The following is a 23,422-nucleotide window of genomic DNA, read 5'->3' on the forward strand; positions in this document are numbered from 1 at the left end:
CTAAGGGCAAGGTGACCACCAACACCTTTATCATTTCAAATGGAATGCCTACTGAACTTCATCATGGCATTTGTGTTACTTCTGTTTCAAACAGGCAACATGCACATCCAGAGTCAAAGTGTTATGAACGTTATAAGGATGAAATGCTCTTCAGAATGTTACATTTTGGATCAATCAAAGCACATGATCAGTTATCTTCTCTGCTGAAAAAAAGTTGTCCCGTAAAACCACAATTTCTAAATGCATCTTATCTTTGCATGGACCTATAGAGAAGAGGATTAGGCAGGGAACCCCAAATAAGGGTTTGACACTAAAGTTGACATGGTTTCCCCCCGTGTGTGTCATCGTTGCTATGTCTGCCTCGGAAAGCCATTGGGCAGGATATGCAAAAACAGGTGTTAAGGGTGAAGGGGTAGGGGTGAAAGGGAAACCCCTGGACCATTCAGATGGTTGAGTGTCCCTCACACCCACCCACTCTCTTAGTAATATTGAAAAAATATCAGGCATAGTACAGAACAAATGATTGGTCAAGACTCTCCATACTACAGTATGTCTTCTCAACACAATGGAGGTTAATTTAAAGGCCCAATGCAGACGTTTTATATCAATATCAAATCATTTCTGTGTAACAAATAAGTACCTTACTGTAATAGTTTTCAATTAAAATGGTCAAAAAGAAAAGAAAAGATTTCTCAAGAAAGAATTGAGCTAGGACTGTCTGGGAGTGTGGAGGCGAAAAATAGCTGTCATTGGCAGAGAAGTTTGGAACTCTCATTGTGATTGAACTATTAAGTAATTTACCACCTGGTGATGCCATGCAAAATCTGCTGGTTAGGTCCTGTGTAGATTTTGTATTTTCAACCAGAAACTAACAGGAAATAACAATGATCAAATGTCTTCACACTTTTACAGTGTTAGTTTCATCAGCTGTACAATATGATACAAAATATAGAAAAACTGAATTTGGACTGAACTGGTCCTTTAATCAACATAAATATCTTTGAAAAACAGAGCCTTACATTTCCAAGCTTCACTACTGTATTACGTATTACTAAAGATGCTACATGCATTGTAAAGAGCGCAAGGTCTGACCATTGACCCCACAGAAGTAGCCATTGACCCCACAGATGTCTATATCAGTAATGATCATAGTTTTCACATCAGCCATCTCACACACACATGAAATGCTGCATCATCAGGCTGATGTGTGTGCTATTTCAGGTACACAGGTTTTAGCTGGGTTCTATGTTATTATGGCCTCTCCGGCCTCTCTAGCCTCCAACATACTGTCAAAGCTAAACAAAGTGCAAATGTTTTTCTCACAGCATTGTACTTCAGCCCATTATAACATTTCAGTAACCTGCAACTGTGATGTGGGTGGGAAAAAATGTATAAATGTTTGTGGCTTTAAGATCATAAATATGATTAAAGAGATTACTCTGGCATAACCTGTGCCTACCTACATTTCAAACTGTCAGTCTCAGCCTAACACATTATTTTGAATTGAGAAAATCAACCACGATCAATAACTTGCCACTTAAAATGTACTTAGTTAGTTCCCAAAACAAAATATTACAGACACTCCAAGTTCAACTCTGTATACTGTACTAACCAATCATATCTCACGAATGCTCCCATGACAGACCAATCAGGGGCAGATGAGGTTAGGAGGAGGGACTGAGAAGAGAGAAGAGGTAACCACCCTTTCCCTTACCTAAACGGAGACCCAGCCAACCCTGTCATTCAACAGCCAGGCCACAATGCGTGTAGGGTTGACACTCTCCACTGTGGGTGGGTTGAGTCACTCGTGAACTGGTGAGTCTCCCCATTGCACTGAACACCTCTGCTTTACTACACTTTCCGTCCCTGCATGGTCTCTCAAGCCGTTCTGCTCAATTTTAAACATTTTCTCTCTCTTTATCTATCTCCTCTCGGTTGATCCTGTCATCTAGCTGGTGTCTCTGTGTTTTTTAGCTTCAAAAAGTTCCTCGCATGCAACTCCAGCCTTTACATGTGAGTAGAGGCTGGTTTTTCATGTGTTGTCAGAGGATGTTGAAGGTGTGTCAGTGCACACTAGGTTTTCCCCTTAGCTTTATGGGCTATTGAGGACATGCAGATTTGCTTGGGGTAATATTTAGGCCTGCATACGGTAGGCCTAATGTCTGTCTGTAGCCCACTACTGTACGTGTGATATTCAGTAATCATATCACCATCAGTACCTGATTTCTGATGGTACTGTACTGTATGCGTATCGCCAGGGAAAGTCTACTCATTCAACTTTGTGGATCGATTAGTTTGAATGGATGGTTGCATTGATGGTGGATCAAGCTGTTGTTAAAGGTGATACATGTAATATTTCTACCTGCAATAGTCCTAGATGTCAATAATAATAATGCATTTTACTTCTATAGCACATATCAGTAGCAGTAAAGGAACATACAGTCGTGACTAAAATTATTGGCACCCTGATAAAGATGAGCAAAAAAGACTGTATAAAATAAATACAAACTATGCTGATTTTTTTCTAAAATGTTTTATGAGATTGGAGAACACATTGGGATCTTAGACAACTCCTCCATACGGAATATTTCCAGATCATTGATTTCCTTCGTCTGTGCTTATGGACTGCCCTCTTCAATTCAAACCACAGGTTTTCAATGGGGTTCAAGTCCGGAGACTGAGATGCCATTGCAAAATGTTGATTTTGTGGCCAATTAACCATTTCTTTGTGGAATTTTATGTGTGCTTGGAGTTATTGTGCTATGGCCAGATGACATGAAAGTAGACCTCTTTGGCCATGCAAGACGGATGTGATAAACAGAAAAGAACCGCATACCTACTGTAAAATATGGTGATGGATCTTTGATGTTATGGGGCTATTTTGCTTCCACTGGTCCTGGGGCCCTTGTTAAGGTCAACGGCATCATGAACTTTACCCAGTACCAGGACATTTTAGCCAAAATCCAGGTTGCCTCTGACAGGAAGTTGAAACTTGGCCACAAGTGGATCTTCCAGCAAGACAATAACTCCAAGCACACATCATTGAAAACCTATAGTTTGAATTGAAAAGGGCACTCACTCCATAAGCGCAGATAAAGGATATCAATGATCTGGAAAGATTCTGTATGTAGAAGTTGTCTAAGATCCCTCCAAGTGTGTTCTCCAATATCATAAAACATTTTAGAATAAGGCTCAGTGCGTTATCCTCACAAAGGGAGGGTGCCAGAGTATTGAAAACAGCGGTGCCGATAATTGTGACCCCTATCTTTTTAAGATTTTTTTTTTTATTGTTAAACAAAATCTCTTTCTGTGAGCAAAATTGTATTAGTAGAAAATAATATAATTTCCTTTTTTTTTCAGCATACAATATAGCTCAGTATTTGTATTATGTATTTTATACAGTATTTTCTGCTCATCTTTATCAAGGTTGACAATCATTTCTGTAATGACTTTGAATGCATTAGAGACAAATGTGAATATAATATAATTGAATTGAATAGAATACCTTATGTCTTACTGGTGGAAATAATAGAATAGAATATACTTTTTTTAATCACTCATACAGTACTCAAATAAACAGTAAATAGTCAAATTAATGTCAGTGAATACGTTGTATAAATTTGCACCCTATAAAGAATTACTGTACCAACAAAGATAGGGATGAAGTGATGCTGGAATAAAAAGTACGATAACTGCTAATCTGCAGTTTCACTTACGCATGAACTTCATTGTCATTTTCGAGAAGGGTGGTCAATTTAATTTAATTCAATTAACTTAAAGCAGTTGCTTCTCAACAATAAGAAATTCGAAAATTTGATTGTGGGATCCCTCATGTTGTGTAGAGAAAGTTTTGCAAAAACATTTAAATCAGAATATGTTGATTTCTATGATCTGTTGTGTCCCAACCACCAATAACCAGCATTATTGAGCCTTGAATGATTGGCCTTTGTGTGTGTGTCTTGGCAGAGAAAATGTATTTCACATTTGTGGACAATGTGAATCCATTATGTGGTGCATAAATACGATATAGTTAAGCAATAAGGCCAATATACCACGGCTAAGGGCTGTTCTTAGGCACGACGCACCGCGGAGCCGTGGTATATTGTCCATACACCATAAACTCCTGAGGTGTCTTATTGCTATTATAAACTGGTTACAAACATAATTAGAACAGTAAAAATAAATGTTTTGTCATACCCGTGGTATACGGTCTCATATACCACGGCTTTCAGCCAATCAGCATTCAGACCTCAAACTATCCAGTTTATAATATGACATAATCTATAATAATACAGAGGCCATTATTATTTCCTAAAGCTACAGATTAGGGGTACTAGCAGGGTAGCTGCAGGAAAAGTTCAAGAGATACACAAACAAGAGTACGAGAGAGCAGGCATCGTATAACAGTTGTCCATGGCCATCAATACATACTATAGTTGAAGAGAAGTTAGTTTTAGTATTTTCACTCTGGGGTCTATAGACCCATTCAGCAAACAAACCACATTTAGTGTGTTTAGCAATATATAAGCAAATAAAGGAATGTATTACTTCAAATAATGAGTCAGTTCCACTTTTGGGAGTGGAATTGACTGACCTTTTCTCCACACTATGTGTGTGTTGGAAAGAGATTAAGCATCAATTACAGTAACGATGACAATAAAGTGCTGTCATTTCACTACCGGTATGTCTACTTCCGATTTTATCGACTGTCGCCGTTGGCGGAAAGAAATTGAGTTACTGTACTGAACAGAGGTTACTATGCCAAAGTGCTCCATGGGACAGTTCTCTCAGAGACAGGTCAGCTGGAGGAGCAGAACAGAGGATACACAACCACACAGCACACACATAACTGACCACTTGGATATTTTAATGAAGGGGGTTTTAATTAGTTACAAAATAAAATCTGTTTTAACTTTTATCTTATGCCTGTTTTGCAGTGGCGTAAAGCAACTAAGTAGTTTTTTTTAGTATCTGTACTTTACTTTACTATTTATATTTTTGACTACTTTTACTCCACCACATTCCTTAAGAAAATATGTAAATTTGACTCTCATACATTTCCCTGACACCCAAAAGTACCCGTTACATTTCGAATGCTCAGGCAGGACAGCAATATGGGACAATTCACGCATCTATCAATTTAACGCGTTGTCATCCCTACTGCCTCTGATCTGGCTGACTAAACACAAACACTGCATTTGTAAATAATGTCTGAGTGTTGGAGTGTGCCCCTGGCTGTCCGTAAATGAGAAAACCAAGAAAATCTTGCCACTTGGTTTGCTTAATATAAGGAATTTGATGTACAGCATTTACTTTAACTTTATGCTTTCACTCATGTATGACAATTTAGTACTTTTTCCACCACTGTAATTAAGTACATTTAAAACCAGATACTTTTACTCAAGTAGTATTTTACTGGAATACTTTCCTTTTTACTTGAGTCATTTTCTATTAAGGTATCTTTACTTTTACTCAAGTATGACAATTGAGTACTTTTTCCACCACTGCTGTTTAGTAGGATTGTGCACAATATAGTACAGATCTGCGGTTAACCCACTTTTGTAAATTGACGTGACCCGTTACTTTTCGACACAATCCTGTCATATCAAGACTCACTACTGCATGTTCAAATAGCACAACTTGATTTATACCACATACAGCACACTGTTACAACTGTAGATGCCTATCTAAACCAAATTACAGTACACTATAGGTTGTTGTTGATCAAACAAACTTGTCGTCTGTCTGTGAAGCCTGCGTGTACTGGCATTAGTCACAGTGTCATATTCTGAGGAGGTTTGTGGCTTCTGAGCATATACCTGAGAGATGAATTTCAAAGCTGACATGAAACATAAAACATTTCCACACGTCAACCAGACATACAGCCTCCACCACTAATTTTTACTACAGAGTTCAGATATAAGACATGCTAAAAACAACTGAAATATACTGTACTTCATCAACCACAGAATTGACATAGACCTTTTAAGCCCCAGATTGATAACCAAGTACTTCAGGGGAAATAGACTTAAAGATAATATCATGAATGGATATAATTTCAAACGACATGTTCTTGAGATTCATTTCAGTGCATGCTACAGACTGTGAAATGCCACTCAATATTTATTGATATGTAACATGATTGACATATAAATTGCTCCTGAACTTTTTAAGTAATTCTTGCATTGAGTCAGTCCCTTTCAGGCTATGAATTTCCAAAACCCTAGTAACCAACAGCATGTTATTAACCTAACCTACGTCAGCAGGTGATATGATCTACCCTCTGAGTTTCCAACCTCCTCTTCTCTCACCCCTTATAGCTTGAAAACATCCTAACCATCTGGCATCTATGGAAAAACACTGAGAACCAGAGGCGTGGGATATAATCTATTTATCACAACCCTAATCTCCTATTTATACAAATTCATTTTCCAACTTGCTATCTGACATTTTTTATTTCTCAGAAACATGACAGAAAATGACCACATTTAGATAATTTCACTGTTCCTTTTTCCTATAGGTCGAATGGCGTTTTCTCAGACAGTTTCTAAACCATCTCCTATCCACCTGCCCATCTCCTCTTCCTATCACTCCTCCCTTCCTCCTCCATACCTCTAAGATGATCCGAGTTCACAACACCCAGTACTCCCTCTTCCTGCGCCAGGCAGATGTCCTGCGTCGCTCAGGGACGCTGTGTGACGCTGTCATCTCAGTCGAGAGCCAGGTGTTCAGGGCCCATCGGCTGGTGCTGGCCTGCGCTAGCAAGACCCTGGAGCATCAGCTTACCCTGCAGGCTGCACGCTCAGACCAGCCCGATCGCCTCGACCAACCTCACCACTGTAGTCTGGAGCTCCTCTCCCCACAAACCTTCCAGCAGGTTCTGGACTTTGCCTACACCGAGACCCTGGAGGTCCCTGTTGATGATCTTCCCCAGCTTCTGAGGGCCGCCAAGCTCCTGGAGATGCATCCACTGGAGGAGCAGTGTCGCAGCCAGCTGAAGAGAAATCTGGGGTGCCTGACGAGAGAGAGAAGAGAGATGAGAGAAATAAGAGAAGTGAGAGGAACGAAAGAAACTAGAGAAATTACAGAAACGAGAGAAGTTCAGATGACAGAGGAGAGAGATGAGAAAGAATCCCTGAAAGGAAGTCCCATTCCAGAAGAGGGGGATCCCCAGACAATTCCCTCCATTGATCTGGAGCCCCAGAGCAGCCCATTCACTGAGGACCCCACTCTTCCTGACACTAGGGAGAACTCCTCTGGTTCATCACCCCCACAGAGAAAAAGGCCAAAGCCACTCACACCCACACTAGTGACCACCACACCGCCTCCATCCAGAGACAGTGTCATCGCCACCACCGCTTCCACCATCCAACCCCCTCCCCCTCCTCCCCCAGCATCGAGGGTCATGTGGCACCAAGTCAACACCTTGAAAAGGATGGCCTGGAACTATAACGACCTCCTGGCAGCCAGTTCCTCTTCCCTTCACCCTTCACAGCACCTGGTGACATACCCCTTCCACCTCTCAACTCCCCACATGTACCCCCTGCTAACGTCCTCCATCCCGCCCCAGATCCACAGCGCCGTCCTGGGCTACCCGGGCATCCTGCATCCCTACCACCACCACCCCCTGCTCTCTGGGTCTCGGGAGCTGGGGGACATCCTGAAGCAAGGTCTGCTGGGAAAAAGAGACCCAATGGATAAAGTGTTGATAGGTGGAGCACCAGGGGAAGGGCAAAGGTAAGACTGCTCTGGAGGGGTTTTATACTACAGACGTTTTGGTCTTCATTCTTCTCTTTCTTTCCCTGTTCTCAATTTTACAATATAGTTCAGAATCTCCCTCATTTGCTTACATTAAGTAGCACATATCGACACAGCTATCTGACTCATTGTTGTTTGGGTGGATCTGAATGAAAGTTCTAGTCTCCTGTTCTTTCCTACAAGCAGAGTTTCCCCTGTCTCCAGTTAACCGTCTCCTGTCTGTCATATTCAGATAATGTATATTATGTAGATGGTCATTCATATTAGCTGTGTCCAAACCACAGAACAGCTACTGAAGTCATGTTATGTGGTCTGTCCCTTGATGGTGGCATTACACTGTATCTGGTTTCTGGTTTTACAGTGAAGCTACTTCCTCTTTCTAATACAGAGACATGATGTACAGTATGGTGTAATTGAAAGTCTCTATAAAGCAGTCTTTTGCATGGTATCTAAAGGGGAGCCCCCTTAGTTTCTCCCCTCCCTTGCAAATATCAAACCTGAAAGACATTCAGATCCACCTACGGATCGGTTACAAGCTGTTTCAGTCCTTAAACAATGTCTGCCTATTTTTTATTAAACTTTTATTTAATCAGGGGAGCCCATTGAGCCCTGAGGACAACAAATTCAACAAACATTCCCAACAAATAAAAATAAAACTATATATCTCCCAAGTGGCGCAGTGGTCCAAGGCACTGCATCGTAGTGCTAGCTGTGCCACTAGAGATCCTGGTTCGAATCCAGGCTCTGTCATAGCTGGCCGCCACCGGGAGACCCATGGGGCGGTGCACAATTGGTCCAGGGTAGGGGAGGGAATGGCTGGCAGGGATATAGCTCAGTTGGTAGAGCATGGCGTTTGCAACACCAGGGTTGTGGGTTCGTTTCCCACGGGGGGCCAGTATGAAAATGTATGCACTCACTGTAAGTCGCTCTGGATAAGAGCGTCTGCTAAATGACATACACTACCGGTCAAAAGTTTTAGAACACCTACTCATTCAAGGGTTTTTCTTTATTTTTACTATTTTCTACATTGAAGAATAATATTGAAGACATCAAAACTATGACATAACACATGGAATCATGTAGTAACCAAAAAAAGTGTTAAACAAACCAAAATATATTTTATATTTGAGATTCTCAAATAGCCACCCTTTGCCTTGATGACAGCTTTGCACACTCTTGGCATTCTCTAAACCAGCTTCATGAGGTAGTCACCTGGAATGTATTTCAATTAACAGGTGTGCCTTAAAAGTTAATTTATGGAATTTATTTTCTTCTTAACGTGTTTTTTTGCCAATCAGTTTATTGTGACAAATAAGGGGGTTAAACAGAAGATAGCCCTATTTGGTAAAAGACCAAGTCCATATTATTGCAAGAACAGCTCAAATAAGCAAAGAGAAATGACAGTGTGACGAGTACTGAGGCTACGAAGAGGCAGGAAGCAGACGCAGGAATCAACAAGGTAAAGGTTTACTTAACAATGAGAAAGAGAATAACAAGGCGCGAGTAAACGACACGACGCTAACAATTACACACAATGACTGAACAGCCCATGGCTATATAGTGGTGGTGATGAGATGAGGTGCAGGAGGTGATTAAGGTGCGTTGGTTTCCATTCCTGTGTTTACCGAGGTGGTGCGCTCAGACCGGGAGGACCTCAAGACGGAACTCGCATGTCGTCAAGATGGATGGACATGGCGAGGAGGGTGTCAACGTCCATCTTGTCATCCTGACATGCGAGTTCCGTCTTGAGGTCCTCCCGTAAGCCTCTCCTGAAGGCCGTGCGCAGAGCACGCTCATTCCAGTCGTGCGCAGAGCACGCTCATTCCAGCCGGAAGACGCTGCCACCGTGCGAAAGCTCAGAGCGTACTCAGACGCGGGCCCCTCTCCCTGTTGTAGCTTGATGAGACGCTCATCCCCGTCCTTTCCCTCCGTGGGTTGATCAAACACCACCCTGAACCGAGCGAGGAAGGTGGAGTAGGGAAGCGCTTCGGCCTCACCTCCTTCCTAGACTGCCGTGGCCTGATCCAGCTCCTTTCCTTTAAGTAGCGAAATCACCAGCGCTATCCTGGCTTGGTAAGATGGATATGCCCCAGGCTGACGCGCCAGATAAAGTGAAACCTGTAGCAGGAAGCCGCTACATTTAGTAGTTTTACCGTCATAGCGCTCTGGTAGGGCGAGGGGTGCCTCAGAAGTTGGTGATAGCACAGGAACAGGTGGACTGGGTACACTCGCTGCTCCCTGAGGTGGAACCGGAACGCTGGGCAGATTATGTAGAGTTTGGAGCACTTCCTGCATGGCGGCGTTCAACTGGGCAAGCTGCTGCTGGTGCTGGTCGAGGCACTGGGAAACTCCAGGAGGATTACCTGCTGCATCCATTTTCGTGAGAGGTGTGTAATTCTGTGACGAGTACTGAGGATATGAAGAGGCAGGACGCAGACGCAGGAATCAACAAGGTAAAGGTTTACTTAACAATGAGAAAGCGAATAACAAGGCGCGAGTAAACGACACAACGCTAACAATTACACACAACAATGACGTCCAGGGCTATATAGTGGTGGTGATGAGATAATGAGGTGCAGGTGCGCTGGAGGTGATTAGGGTGCGTTGGGTTTCCATTCCTGTGTTGCCGAAGTGGTGCGCTCAGACCGGTGGCTCAGTAGACCAGCGAATCAGAGCACCGGAGGGGAGCAACGGGAGGAGACGTGACAGACAGTCCATCATTACTTTAAGACATGAAGGTCAGTCAAAAACGGAACATTTCAAGAACTTTCAAAGTTTCTTCAAATGCAGTCGCAAAAACCATCAAGCGCTATGATGAAACTGGCTCTCATGAGGACCGCAACAGGAATGGAAGACCCAGAGTTACCTCTGCTGCAGAGGATAAGTTCATTAGAGTTACCAGCCTCAGAAATTGCATCCCAAATAAATGCTTCACAGAGTGAATCAGGCCTTCATGTCGAATTGCTGCAAAAAAAACACGACTAAAGGACACCAATAAGAAGAAGAGACTTGCTTGTGCCAAGAAACACGAGCAATGGACATTAGACTGGTGGAAATGTGTCCTTTGGTCTGGAGTCCAAATTGGAGATTTTTGGCTCCAACCGCTGTGTTTTTGTGAGACTCGGTGTGGGTGAATGGATGATCTCTGCATTTCCCACTGTAAAGCATGGAGGAGGAGTTGATATGGTGGAGGTGCTTTGCTGGTGACACTGTCTGTGAATTTTTTAGAATTCAAGGCACACTTAACCAGCATGGCTACAACAGCATTCTGCAACGACACGCTATCCCATCTGGTTTGGGCTTAGTGGGACTATCATTTGTTTTTCAACAGGACAATGACCCAAAACACACCTCCAGGCTGTGTAAGGGCTATTTTACCAAGAAGGAGAGTGATGGAGTACTGCATCAGATGACCTGGCCTCCACAATCCCCCGACCTCAACCAAATTGAGATGGTTTGGAATGAGTCGGAACGTAGAGTGAAGGAAAAGCAGCCAACAAGTGCTCAGCATATGTGGGAACTCCTTCAAGACTGCTGGAAAAGCATTCCAGGTTAAGCTGGTTGAGAGAATGCCAAGAGTGTGCAAAGCTGTCGTCAAGGCAAAGGGTGGCTATTTGAAGAATCTCAAAAATAAAATATATTTTGATTTGTTTAACACTTTTTGGGTTACTACATGATCCTTATGTGTTATTTCATAGTTTGATATCTTCACTATTATTCTACAATGTAGAAAATAGTAAAAATAAAGAAAAACCCTTGAATGAGTAAGTGTTCTAAAACTTTTACAGTGGGGAAAAAAAGTATTAAGTCAGCCACCAATTGTGCAAGTTCTCCCACTTAAAAAAGATGAGAGAGGCCTGTAATTTTCATCATAGGTACACGTCAACTATGACAGACAAATTGAGAAGAAAAAAAATCCAGAAAATCACATTGTAGGATTTTTAATGAATTTATTTGCAAATTATGGTGGAAAATAAGTATTTGGTCACCTACAAACAAGCAAGATTTCTGGCTCTCACATACTTGTAACTTCTTCTTTAAGAGGCCCCTCTGTCCTCCACTCGTTAACGGGATTAATGGCACCTGTTTGAACTTGTTATCAGTATAAAAGACACCTGTCCACAACCTCAAACAGTCACACTCCAAACTCCACTATGGCCAAGACCAAAGAGCTGTCAAAGGACACCAGAAACAAAATTGTAGACCTTCACCAGGCTGGGAAGACTGACTCTGCAATAGGTAAGCAGCTTGGTTTGAAGAAATCAACCGTGGGAGCAATTATTAGGAAATGGAAGACATACAAGACCACTGATAATCTCCCTCGATCTGGGGCTCCACGCAAGATCTCACCCCGTGGGGTTAAAATGATCACAAGAACGGTGAGCAAAAATCACAGAACCACACGGGGGGACCTAGTGAATGACCTGCAGAGAGCTGGGACCAAAGTAACAAAGCCTACCATCAGTAACACACTACGCCACCAGGGACTCAAATCCTGCAGTGCAGACGTGTCCCCCTGCTTAAGACAGTACATTTCCAGGCCCGTCTGAAGTTTGCTAGAGTGCATTTGGATGATCCAGAAGAGGATTGGGAGAATGTCATATGGTCAGATGAAACCAAAATAGAACTTTTTGGTAAAATCTCAACTCGTCGTGTTTGGAGGACAAAGAATGCTGATTTGCATCCAAAGAACACCATACCTACTGTGAAGCATGGGGGTGGAAACATCATGCTTCGGGGCTGTTTTTCTGCAAAGGGACCAGGACGACTGATCCGTGTAAAGGAAAGAATGAATGGGGCCATGTATCGCGAGATTTTGAGTGAAAACCTCCTTCCATCAGCAAGGGCATTGAAGATGAAACGTGGCTGGGTCTTTCAGCATGACAATGATCCCAAACACACCGCCCGGGCAATGAAGGAGTGGCTTCGTAAGAAGCATTTCAAGGTCCTGGAAAAGCCAGTCTCCAGATCTCAACCCCATAGAAAATCTTTGGAGGGAGTTGAAAGTCCATGTTGCCCAGCGACAGCCCCAAAACATCACTGCTCTAGAGGAGATCTGCATGGAGGAATGGGCCAAAATACCAACAACAGTGTGTGAAAACCTCGTGAAGACTTACAGAAAACGTTTGACCTGTGTCATTGCCAACAAAGGGTATATAACAAAGTATTGAGAAACTTTTGTTATTGACCAAATACTTATTTTCCACCATAATTTGCAAATAAATTCATTAAAAATCCTACAATGTGATTTTCTGGGAAAAAAAATCTCTTTTTGTCTGTCATAGTTGACGTGTACCTATGATGAAAATTATAGGCCTCTCTCATCTTTTTAAGTGGGAGAACTTGCACAATTGGTGGCTGACTAAATACTTTTTTCCCCCACTGTATATATACAAATACAAAAGTATTTGATACACTGCCGATTTTGCAGGTTTTCCACTTACAAAGCATGTAGAAAAATCCAGAAAATCACATTGTATGATTTTTAAGTAATTAATTTGCATTTTATTGCATGACATAAGTATTTGATACATAAAAAAAGCAGAACTTAATATTTGGTACAGAAACCTTTGTTTGCAATTACAGAGATCATACGTTTCCTGTAGGCCTTGACCAGGTTTGCACACACTGCAGCAGGGATTTTGGCCCACTCCGCCATACAGACCTTCTCCAGATCCTGGGTCTTTCAGATCCTTGCGTGGAGCCCCAGATCGAGGGAGATTATCAGTGGTCTTGTATGTCTTCCATTTCCTAATAATTGCTCCCACGGTTGATTTCTTCAAACCAAGCTGCTTACCTATTGCAGATTCAGTCTTCCCAGCCTGGTGAAGGTCTACAATTCTGGAAACCCAAATTGGTCTACACGGACAAGTTCTGGCCTGGTTTAGATCCTACCTGTCGGAAAGATATCAGTTTGTCTCTGTGAATGGTCTGTCCTCCGACAAATCAACTGTACATTCCGGTGTTCCTCAAGGTTCCGTTTTAGGACCACTATTGTTTTCACTATATATTTTACCTCTTGGGGATGTTATTCGAAAACATAATGTTAACTTTCACTGCTATGCGGATGACACACAGCTGTACATTTCAATGAAGCATGGTGAAGCCCCAAAATTGCCCTCGCTAGAAGCCTGTGTTTCAGACATAAGGAAGTGGATGGCTGAAAACGTTTTACTTTTAAACTCGGACAAAACAGAGATGCTTGTTCTAGGTCCCAAGAAACAAAGAGATCTTCTGTTAAATCTGACAATTCATCTTGATGGTTGTAAAGTCGTCTCAAATAAAACTGTGAAGGACCTAGGCGTTACTCTTGACCCTGATCTCTCTTTTGACGAACATATCAAGACTGTTTCAAGGACAGCTTTTTTCCATCTACGTAACATTGCAAAAATCAGAAATTTTCTGTCCAAAAATGATGCAGAAAAATTAATCCATGCATTTGTTACTTCTAGGTTAGACTACTGCAATGCTCTATTTTCCGGCTACCCGGATAAAGCACTAAATAAACTTCAGTTAGTGCTAAATACGGCTGCTAGAATCCTGACTAGAACCAAGAAATTTGATCATATTACTCCAGTGCTAGCTTCCCTACACTGGCTTCCTGTTAAGGCAAGGGCTGATTTCAAGGTTTTACTGTTAACCTATAAAGCGTTACATGGGCTTGCTCCTACCTATCTTTCCGAGTTGGTCCTGCCGTACATACCAATACGTACGCTACGGTCACAAGACGCAGGCCTCCTAATTCTCCCTAGAATTTCTAAGCAAACAGCGGGAGGCAGGGCTTTCTCCTATAGATCTCCATTTTTATGGAACAGTCTGCCTACCCATGTGAGAGACGCAGACTCGGTCTCAACCTTTAAGTCTTTACTGAAGACTTATCTCTTCAGTAGGTCATATGATTGAGTGTAGTCTGGCCCAGGAGTGTGAAGGTGAACGGAAAGGCTGGAGCAACGAACAGCCCTTGCTGTCTCTGCCAGGCCGGTTCCCCTCTCCACTGGGGTTCTCTGCCTCTAACCCTGTTGCAGGGGCTGAGTCACTGGCTTGCTGGTGCTCTTTCATGCCGTCCCTGGGAGGGGTGCGTCACTTGAGTGGGTTGAGTTACTGACGTGATCTTCCTGTCTGGGTTGGCGCCCCCCCCCTTGGTTTGTGCTGTGGTGGAGACCTCTGTGGGCTATACTCGGCCTTGTCTCAGGATTGTAAGTTGGTGGTTGGGGATATCCCTCTAGTGGTGCGGGGGCTGTGCTTTGGCGGAGTGGGTGGGGTTATATCCTTCCTGTTTGGCCCTGTCCGGGGGTTTCTTCGGATGGGGCCACAGTGTCTCCGGACCGCTCCTGTCTCAGCCTCCAGTATTTATGCTGCAGTAGTTTATGTGTCGGGGGGCTGGGGTTAGTTGGTTATACCTGGAGTACTTCTCCTGTCTTATCCAGTGTCCTGTGTGAATTTAAGTATGCTCTCTCTAATTCTCTCGTTCTCTCTTTCTCTCTGAGAACCTGAGCCCTAGGACCATACGTCAGGACTACCGGGCATGATGACACCTTGCTGTCCCCAGTCCGTCTGGCCTTGCTGCTATTCCAGTTTCAACTGTTCTGCCTGCGGCTACGAAACCCCTACCTGTCCCAGACCTGCTGTTTTCAACTCTTAATGATCGGCTATGAAAAGCCAACTGAGAGACCTGAGCCCTAGGACCATACGTCGGGACTACCGGCCGTGGTGACTCCTTGCTGTCCCCAGTCCGCCTGGCCTTGCTGCTATTCCAGTTTCAACTGTTCTGCCTGCGGTTATGGAACCCCTACCTGTCCCAGACCTGCTGTTTTCAACTCTTAATGATCGGCTATGAAAAGCCAACTGAGATTTATTCCTGATTATTATTTGACCATGCTTGTCACTTATGAACATTTTTGAACATCTTGGCATGGTTCTGTTATAATCTCCACCCGGCACAGCCAGAAGAGGACTGGCCACCCCTCATAGCCTGGTTCCTCTCTAGGTTTCTTCCTAGGTTTTGCCTTTCTAGGGAGTTTTTCCTAGCCACCGTGCTTCTACACCTGCATTACTAGCTGTTTGGGGTTTTAGGCTGGGTTTCTGTACAGCACTTCGAGATATTAGCTGATGTAAGAAGGGCTATATAAAATAAAATTGATTGATTGAAATTGATTGATCCTTCAGGTTTCGGGGCTGTCGCTGGACTTTCAGCTCCCTCCAAAGATTTTCTATTGGGTTCAGGTCTGGAGACTGGCTAGGCCACTCCAGGACCTTGAGATGCTTCTTACGGAGCCACTCCTTAGTTGCCCTGGCTGTGTGTTTCGGGTCGTTGTCATGCTGGAAGACCCAGCCACGACCCATCTTCAATGCTCTTACTGAGGGAAGGAGGTTGTTGGCCAAGATCTCGTGATACATGGCCCCATCCATCCTCCCCTCAATACGGTGCAGTCGTCATGTCCCCTTTGCAGAAAAGCATCCCCAAAGAATCATGTTTCCACCTCCATGCTTCACGGTTGGGATGGTGTTCTTGGGGTTGTACTCATCCTTCTTCTTCCTCCAAACACGGCGAGTGGAGTTTAGACCAAAAAGCTCTATTTTTGTCTCATCAGACCACATTACCTTCTCCCATTCCTCCTCTGGATCATCCAGATGGTCATTGGCAAACCTCAGACGGGCCTGGACATGCGCTGGCTTGAGCAGGGGTACTTGCGTGCGCTGCAGGATTTTAATCCATGATGGCGTAGTGTGTTACTAATGGTTTTCTTTGAAACTGTGGTCCCAGCTCTCTTCAGGTCATTGACCAGGTCCTGCCGTGTAGTTCTGGGCTGATGCCTCACCTTCCTCATGATCATTGATGCCCCACAAGGTGAGATCTTGCATGGAGCCCCAGACCGAGGGTGATTGACCGTCATCTTGAACTTCTTCCATTTTCTAATAATTGCGGCAACAGTTGTTGCCTTCTCACCAAGCTGCTTGCCTATTGTCCTGTAGCCCATCCCAGCCTTGTGCAGGTCTACAACTTTATCCCTGATGTCCTTACACAGCTCTCTGGTCTTGGCCATTGTGGAGAAGTTGGAGTCTGTTTGATTGAGTGTGTGGACAGGTGTCTTTTATACAGGTAACGAGTTCAAACAGGTGCAGTTAATACAGGTAATGAGTGGAGAACAGGAGGGCTTCTTAAATAAAAACTAACAGGTCTGTGAGAGTCGGAATTCTTACTGGTTGGTAGGTGATCAAATACTTATGTCATGCAATAAAATGCAAATTAATTACTTAAAAATCATACAACGTGATTTTCTGGATTTTAGTTTTAGATTACGTCTCTCACAGTTGAAGTGTACCTATGATAAAAATTACAGACCTCTACATGCTTTGTAAGTAGGAAAACCTGCAAAATCGGCAGTGTGTCAAATACTTGTTCTCCCCACTGTATATATATATCTATAAAGAAATACAGGTTACAATTTGGTATAAGGTCCCCGTAATACACATTGCTCACGCACACGCACACACACGCGCATGCATAACATGATACATACTGCACTCCCTCAGATACCACCTTTACCCCTAGGTCAGAACTAACATGTGGCTCAGATCAGAGAACTACAGTATGACTGTAAGTAGTCTTAAAACTGTGTTTATGTGATCCTGTTTCAGTGTGGAAACTATCGGTCGTCAACATCTCTCTGACTTCCTCCTCCCTCCTGTTGCTGATCTCTGAGGTTTCTCTGATATCTGTGGCCATTTCATTTAGGTGGCGTATGAAACCATCTAGCACACTTTGTAGCAGATTTGTCCCTTTAGTTTATTTTGGAGATTTTAGGGCCACATAAAGAGCATTACTACTCTTCCTTTAATCTCTGAAAAATCTTTCACCTATGGTTTTTCAGTCTAGCTAACAAAGTGTGTCAGATGCTGTGGAAAGTCCCTTTTCTATGTGACACTAAACACACAGTACAATTGCAACGCCTGTCCTCTTCCTCAGAACCCCAACCTATGACAGTTGTGTGCTTATATATAGCTTGTGGTTGGAGAGACAGGGGAGAAGGACATGATGTCTAAAGATGGTGTGCAAATCAATCTGCTTTGGCATGACACTCATTGCAACACATCAACTGGGTTATCTAATAGTGGTGGTTCGGTGACCACCATGCTCGCGTGTTTTCCTTGCCTGAGACCTGAAGAGTTACATTGACTCTTGTCCTTTAAAAAAAAAAATATTTTGAACCTCTGTCTTCTATGGAGCCAGATACTCCCAGGAACGTCCAGGAAGAACCCAGGACTGTCAGCACTGCAGCAAGTTCCTCCTGGGAAGCTCATGGCTGCAGGCCTCAACCACCAACCCACCAGGTACTGTAATGTCACAACATTCAGTGCTTTTTCACTAGACCTCTAACTGGGGTCAATTGCAAAAAGCTTAATCTCAAAATGTGAATACTGTTTTGGGAGCTGTACAGAACTAAGATGTGACTGTATTCTTAATATTCTAATGGATAAATGGCAGTGACATTTCAAACAAAGTGTGACCCTTAACGTCTATCGTCATAGGGACAGAGCATATAGGAAACATGAGAAAGAGAGAAAGAGAGAGAGAGAAGCGTGCCTGAGAGAGAGAGAGAGAGAGAGAGAGAGAGAGAGAGAGAGAGAGAGAGAGAGAGAGAGAGAGAGAGAGAGAGAGAGAGAGAGAGAGAGAGAGAGAGAGAGAGAGAGAGAGAGAGAGAGAGAGAGAGAGAGAGAGAGAGAGAGAGAGAGGGTGTCTTAGGGAGAACGAGAGAGAAAGAGAGTAAAAGAGTGAGAGAGAGAGTGGGGAGAGATAGAGTGGGGAAGAGAGAAAGAGTAAGAGACAGAGACTAAGAGTGAGAGAGAGTGTGAGAGTGTGAGAGACAAAGAGAGAGAGACAGAGACAGACAGAGTGAGTGAGTGAGTGAGTGAGTGAGCTGTGGCTTTGTGCTGGCGGTGCAGCAGTGCGGTAAACAGGCAGAACAAACAGTACATTCTGCAATGTGCTGGTGGTTTTGATACAGTGCCAAAGGGAAAAAAAGCTTACATCTTATTTTCACTCTATGTAGGGTGGTCAAATCAGCCTCACATCTTTACAGTCTGTGTTTGTGTGATGGGGTTAGCACTGTCACTCGCTCGTTACAGTACGACTGAGAAACGGTATTCATGTGACGCAGGATTATCACCACTGATTGTCTCCACCAAATTGAATGGCTAGCCAAGAGTAACACATTTAGTTGAATAATGAGTGTTTCACTGACTTCAACTAGTCACTTTTATCAGCCTTGATCATTTTAGTCCCCATAAGTGGGACACTTATCATGCTTAGATATCAATCAGATGTTTGTGTTCTAAGCGAGAGGCCAAGGAAGGTTTGGACAGGAAGCTAATTGAGAACAGACTGAATTGTGGCGAGAGAGGAGAGAACACTTTATTGTTGTGGTCTTGGTCCTTGCTCTCCCCCACCTCTCTCTCTTTCTCTCATCATCTCCCCCCCATTCAGCATCCTGTATGTGTTCTACAGGGCCCTATAGTAACTGTGTAAAACAGTATCAGTAACTGCCACCAAAGGGCTAAAGAGCTGACAGCTCTACTGCAGAGTCACACCTCGATCAGATTATAGAGAAATACAAAGGTACAAGATGAGAGGAAACCAAGGTTCTTCTTGTCAATTTGAACCTTGTGAAAGGATGTGGTGTATTTATAGAACTATCTCTGGTAAAAGGAGGTCTTAGCAAGTTATCATTATCTAGGTGTGTGACTGACACACACGTAGGCTACATTACAGTTGTATAATACCATTTGATACACCACACTGTAGTTTTTAAAATATGTAATCTTTGAATTTATCTTCACAAATTAAGACAACAAAAAATGTAGAGTCAAGAAGGTTGCTGCTATGACAACAGTGCAAATAGAGACATGAGCCTTTACAGTCATGAGTGTGACCCCTACTCTACAGAGAACCCATCTGCATGCAATGTGGCTCAGCTCACATCACCTTTTAGTGCTATAGTAGGTCATCACTCGGACCTGACACTATTGTTTAATCGGGTAATGGTCACCAATGCTTGTGCTGATAAATATAGACGTGTGAGAAAACAATTAACCCATACGCTCAATTATACAGGCTGCAGTGGGGAGCACAGGGGGAAAGTCAAGCCGAAACACATTACAAAATAGAAATGGAGCTAAGCCAGGTTTATTAATACTGATATTCAGTGGACGATTCTGTCTGTATACACATAATATATATTAATGTAAAGTATAACTAATTAGAAGTTACTCATCACAAGATACTAAATGAAAGAAGGAATTTACATGACATGGAATGATTACACTTCCACCCCCACCCCCTCTTGTTGCTCTCGCCTCCCCAGGCTCAGGTGAGACCTCTCTGGGGTGTAAGTACTGTGATCGTGGCTTCAGGGTGGAGCGGTCACTGCCGTCCCACCGGCGAGATCAGGGAGGAGAGAAGCCCTACCAGTGTAAACGCTGCTCCAAGAGGTTCAGCCTCAAACACCAACTGGATACACACCACCGGGTACACACAGGTATTATAACCCCATCATACTGCTGGTGTGTGTGTGTGTGTGTGTGTTTCAATGTGTCAGTCATTGTGTATGTGCTTGCCTGCTCACTCCCAATGTCAACCCCAGGAGAGAAGCCGTTTGAGTGCCGTCTGTGTGGCCAGCGGTCGAGGGACTACTCAGCCATGATCAAGCACCTGCGGACCCACGACGGGGCCACACCCTACCAGTGTACTGCCTGCCTGGAGTTCTGTAGCAGCCTGGCTGCCATGCAGAAACACCTGAAGAACCACCCGCTGCAGGACTTCCCGCCAGACTGGACCATCAGCAGCACCTACCTGTACACATGCCATACCTGAGCTAGCTTCAAGGCAAATGTAATGTCAATAGAGAATAGTTTTACTACCGAACAACTACATCTTAGGGAAACTATCTCAGAAACAATTTTTCACTTCAACTCATTGAATGTCATGTACATACATGGTAACATGTAACATTTATCCATGTACTCCAAAAGTGCATGGAGTACATCAAAACATATTTCTACCACTAGATGGAGACTGGGTCTCAGAAAATAATGTAAAACATATCTAGCACCAGCAGCATTATCATTATCAAGCACAGTATTATTACCATTCCATCATGGTTGCAGCTGAAGAGTCAGTCACTTCCAAGAGACAAGGAAATAAGACTATTTAATGTGCCCATGTTTCATATGAATGTTTCCAGCTATGTCTGGCCGTTATTATCTCTCTCAAGAAGACTTGGAGCAATCTTTTTGTACGCAAAGTCTTATTTTCATTTAACCATATGTGTTTAGTCCATTTAGATGTTGTTTGATACAGTGCCTATAGAGTCTGCACCTCCTAGAATTTTTTTCCACGTTCTTTTGCGTTACAAAGTGGGATATAAATATTTTTACTTTTAATTTTTTTGTCATTGATCTACACAAAATACTCCCTAATGTCAAAGTGAAAAGAAAATTCTACACATTTTTACAAATTAATAACAATTAAATAACTAAAATATAGCAGCTGCAGAAGTACTCACCCGCTTTGTTTAGGCAAGCCTAAATGAGTTCAGAAGTACAATTTGGCTTAACAAATCACATATGGACTCACTCTGTGTGAAATAATAGGGGTTGACAAGATTTTTGTATGACTACCCCTTCCTCTGTCCCACATACATACAACATATGTAAGGTCCCACTTGAAGTATTGAATTTCAAGCACAGATTCAACTACAAAGACCAGGGAGCTTTTCGAAAGCCTCATAAAGAAGGCCAGTGATTGGTAGATGGGTAACAATAACAAATCAGACATTGAATATATTTTTAAGCATGGTCAAATTATTAATTATGCTGTGGATTATGTATTAAACCATTCAGACACATGAAAGATGCAGTCGTCCTTCTGAACTGAGCTGCAGGACATTACGGAACTGCTTAGGGATGTTATTATGAGGCCATTGGTGATTTTAAAACAGCTACAGAGTTCAATGGCTGTGATCGAGAAAACTGAGGATGGATCAACAACATTGTAGTGACTCCACAATAACTACCTAAATGACAGAGTGAAAAGAAGTATACAAATATACTGAATAAAAATAATCCAAAACATACAAAAAGGCACTAAAGTAATACTGCAACAACAACAGAAACACTGCAAAGGAATACACTTTTTGGCCTAAATGCAAAGCCTTATGTTTGGGGCAAATCCAACACAACACATCACTGAGTAACTGCCTCCTTATTTTCGAGCATGGTGGTGCTGCATCATGGTATGGGTATGCTTGACATCAGTGGCGGCTCCTGAAAAAATTCTCAGGGGGGGCAATTTTTCTGATGATTTAGGTGACCTACACACATTTTTAAAAAGATATGTCCAGCAACAACATGAAGACAGGGGCAGCATATAAGTCAATACCAGAAGCATTTATTGACTGATCTCAAAAGTGTTGGCTTACAAAATCAAAATAAGTTATCACAGTAAAAATAATCAAGGGTGTTCTTTCACATTCCTCAACACTGCATAAACAATATGCATTTCCATAAACAAATGAAATATCAGCTGAAAATACAGCATCTTGGTATTTGTTCAGATTGCAGGATCAACAAGAGCTTTTACCACATTTTTTGCCTCATGGTTGAATTGGAAATATGTGCACCTGAGCATAATTCACAACAAGCAAGCAGGAGCTTTTGATAGAGGCTACTGAAAACATTGATGCAAGTTATTGGTAATAAGACATTTTTATAGACTTCCATATTCTGCCCTCTTGTATGGATTTGTGAAAATGAACAGTGATAGACATTTTGCCTGAAAACAGAATTTGAAAGTAATTTCTAGAAAAGGTAAACACAGCTATCTGTATGGCTTTGTAAAAATGAACAACCATATTCTGGCCAGAGAAAGAGAACCTTTCTTTGGTGTGATCCAGGATGGTGTTGCAGACCTCTTCAGACAGCCTCTGCTTCTCCTCTTCTCTCAAAGCTGTTCTGGGTCTTTTGGCTCCTGTTGCTTCTTGCAGCTGCTGTTGAGAGGAGTCCCTGAAGGCAAACAGACCAATGTGTTTGTTGGCTTTGTACAGTATTGTTGTCTATGTGATGCACAGGTATATGCAATGTATCCATGTATAGTACAAATACTTCAGTTCCACTTAAAATGGGCAGGGATGCATAAAGTCTTTAGTGTTTAAGTTAGCCTTTGTGTCTCACATAGCCTGGATGTTCAGCACAGTATACAGTGGTGCTCATAAGCTTATGATCCCATGCTAAAGTTGACTAAAAAGAGGAATAAAAAAGAAAAGAAAATTGGTGTCCTTAAAGGTTGGATTTTCCAACTTTTTTAATTAAGTCATTAAGATCAATTTCCAAAAGATGATTTTTTAAATTTTTTTATTCCTCTTTTTAGTCAACTTTAGAATGTGTTCATACACTTATGAGCACCACTGTACAGTACACATAGTATATAAAATAAGCTAGATTACACCACTGGCCATATATAATGAGAATAATGTAATTTCAAACACAAATGCAGTCTCCTTTCAATCATACATTTTCAAATAAAGCTCTGCTTTGAGAAAGATCGAATGATATTGTTTAATCTTACCTTATGGCCTGCACACTGCTTGTGAAGCTGTCGAAGGGCACG

The 23,422-nt window shown here is 42.6% G+C and overlaps 1 protein-coding gene across 1 annotated transcript; it reads left to right on the forward strand.

Annotated features, from left to right (window-relative positions):
• Positions 1 to 1,740: 1,740 nt before the first annotated feature.
• Positions 1,741 to 21,664, forward strand: LOC311120400 (uncharacterized protein). Its single transcript, XM_084195000.1, has 5 exons — positions 1,741 to 1,815; positions 6,521 to 7,737; positions 17,990 to 18,090; positions 20,121 to 20,294; positions 20,400 to 21,664. The coding sequence occupies exons 2-5, from the start codon at positions 6,620 to 6,622 to the stop codon at positions 20,627 to 20,629; spliced, it is 1,623 nt and encodes a 540-aa protein (XP_084051126.1). The 5' UTR covers positions 1,741 to 1,815; positions 6,521 to 6,619; the 3' UTR covers positions 20,630 to 21,664.
• The last annotated feature ends 1,758 nt before the right edge of the window (positions 21,665 to 23,422 follow it).

The sequence above is a fragment of the Coregonus lavaretus genome (assembly GCF_964263955.1).
Source record: "Coregonus lavaretus genome assembly, contig: HAP1_SCAFFOLD_7141, whole genome shotgun sequence".
Classification (NCBI taxonomy): Eukaryota; Metazoa; Chordata; class Actinopteri; order Salmoniformes; family Salmonidae; genus Coregonus; species Coregonus lavaretus.

What these genes read in the sequence shown, in the direction of transcription:
- LOC311120400 (XM_084195000.1), top strand. Translation starts at nt 6,620, where the DNA reads ATGATCCGAGTTCACAACACCCAGTACTCCCTCTTCCTGCGCCAGGCA. An exon ending in CTCAACCACCAACCCACCAG is followed by an intron (nt 18,091 to 20,120) that starts GTACTGTAATGT and finishes TCGCCTCCCCAG; the next exon opens with GCTCAGGTGAGACCTCTCTG. An exon ending in ACACCACCGGGTACACACAG is followed by an intron (nt 20,295 to 20,399) that starts GTATTATAACCC and finishes TGTCAACCCCAG; the next exon opens with GAGAGAAGCCGTTTGAGTGC.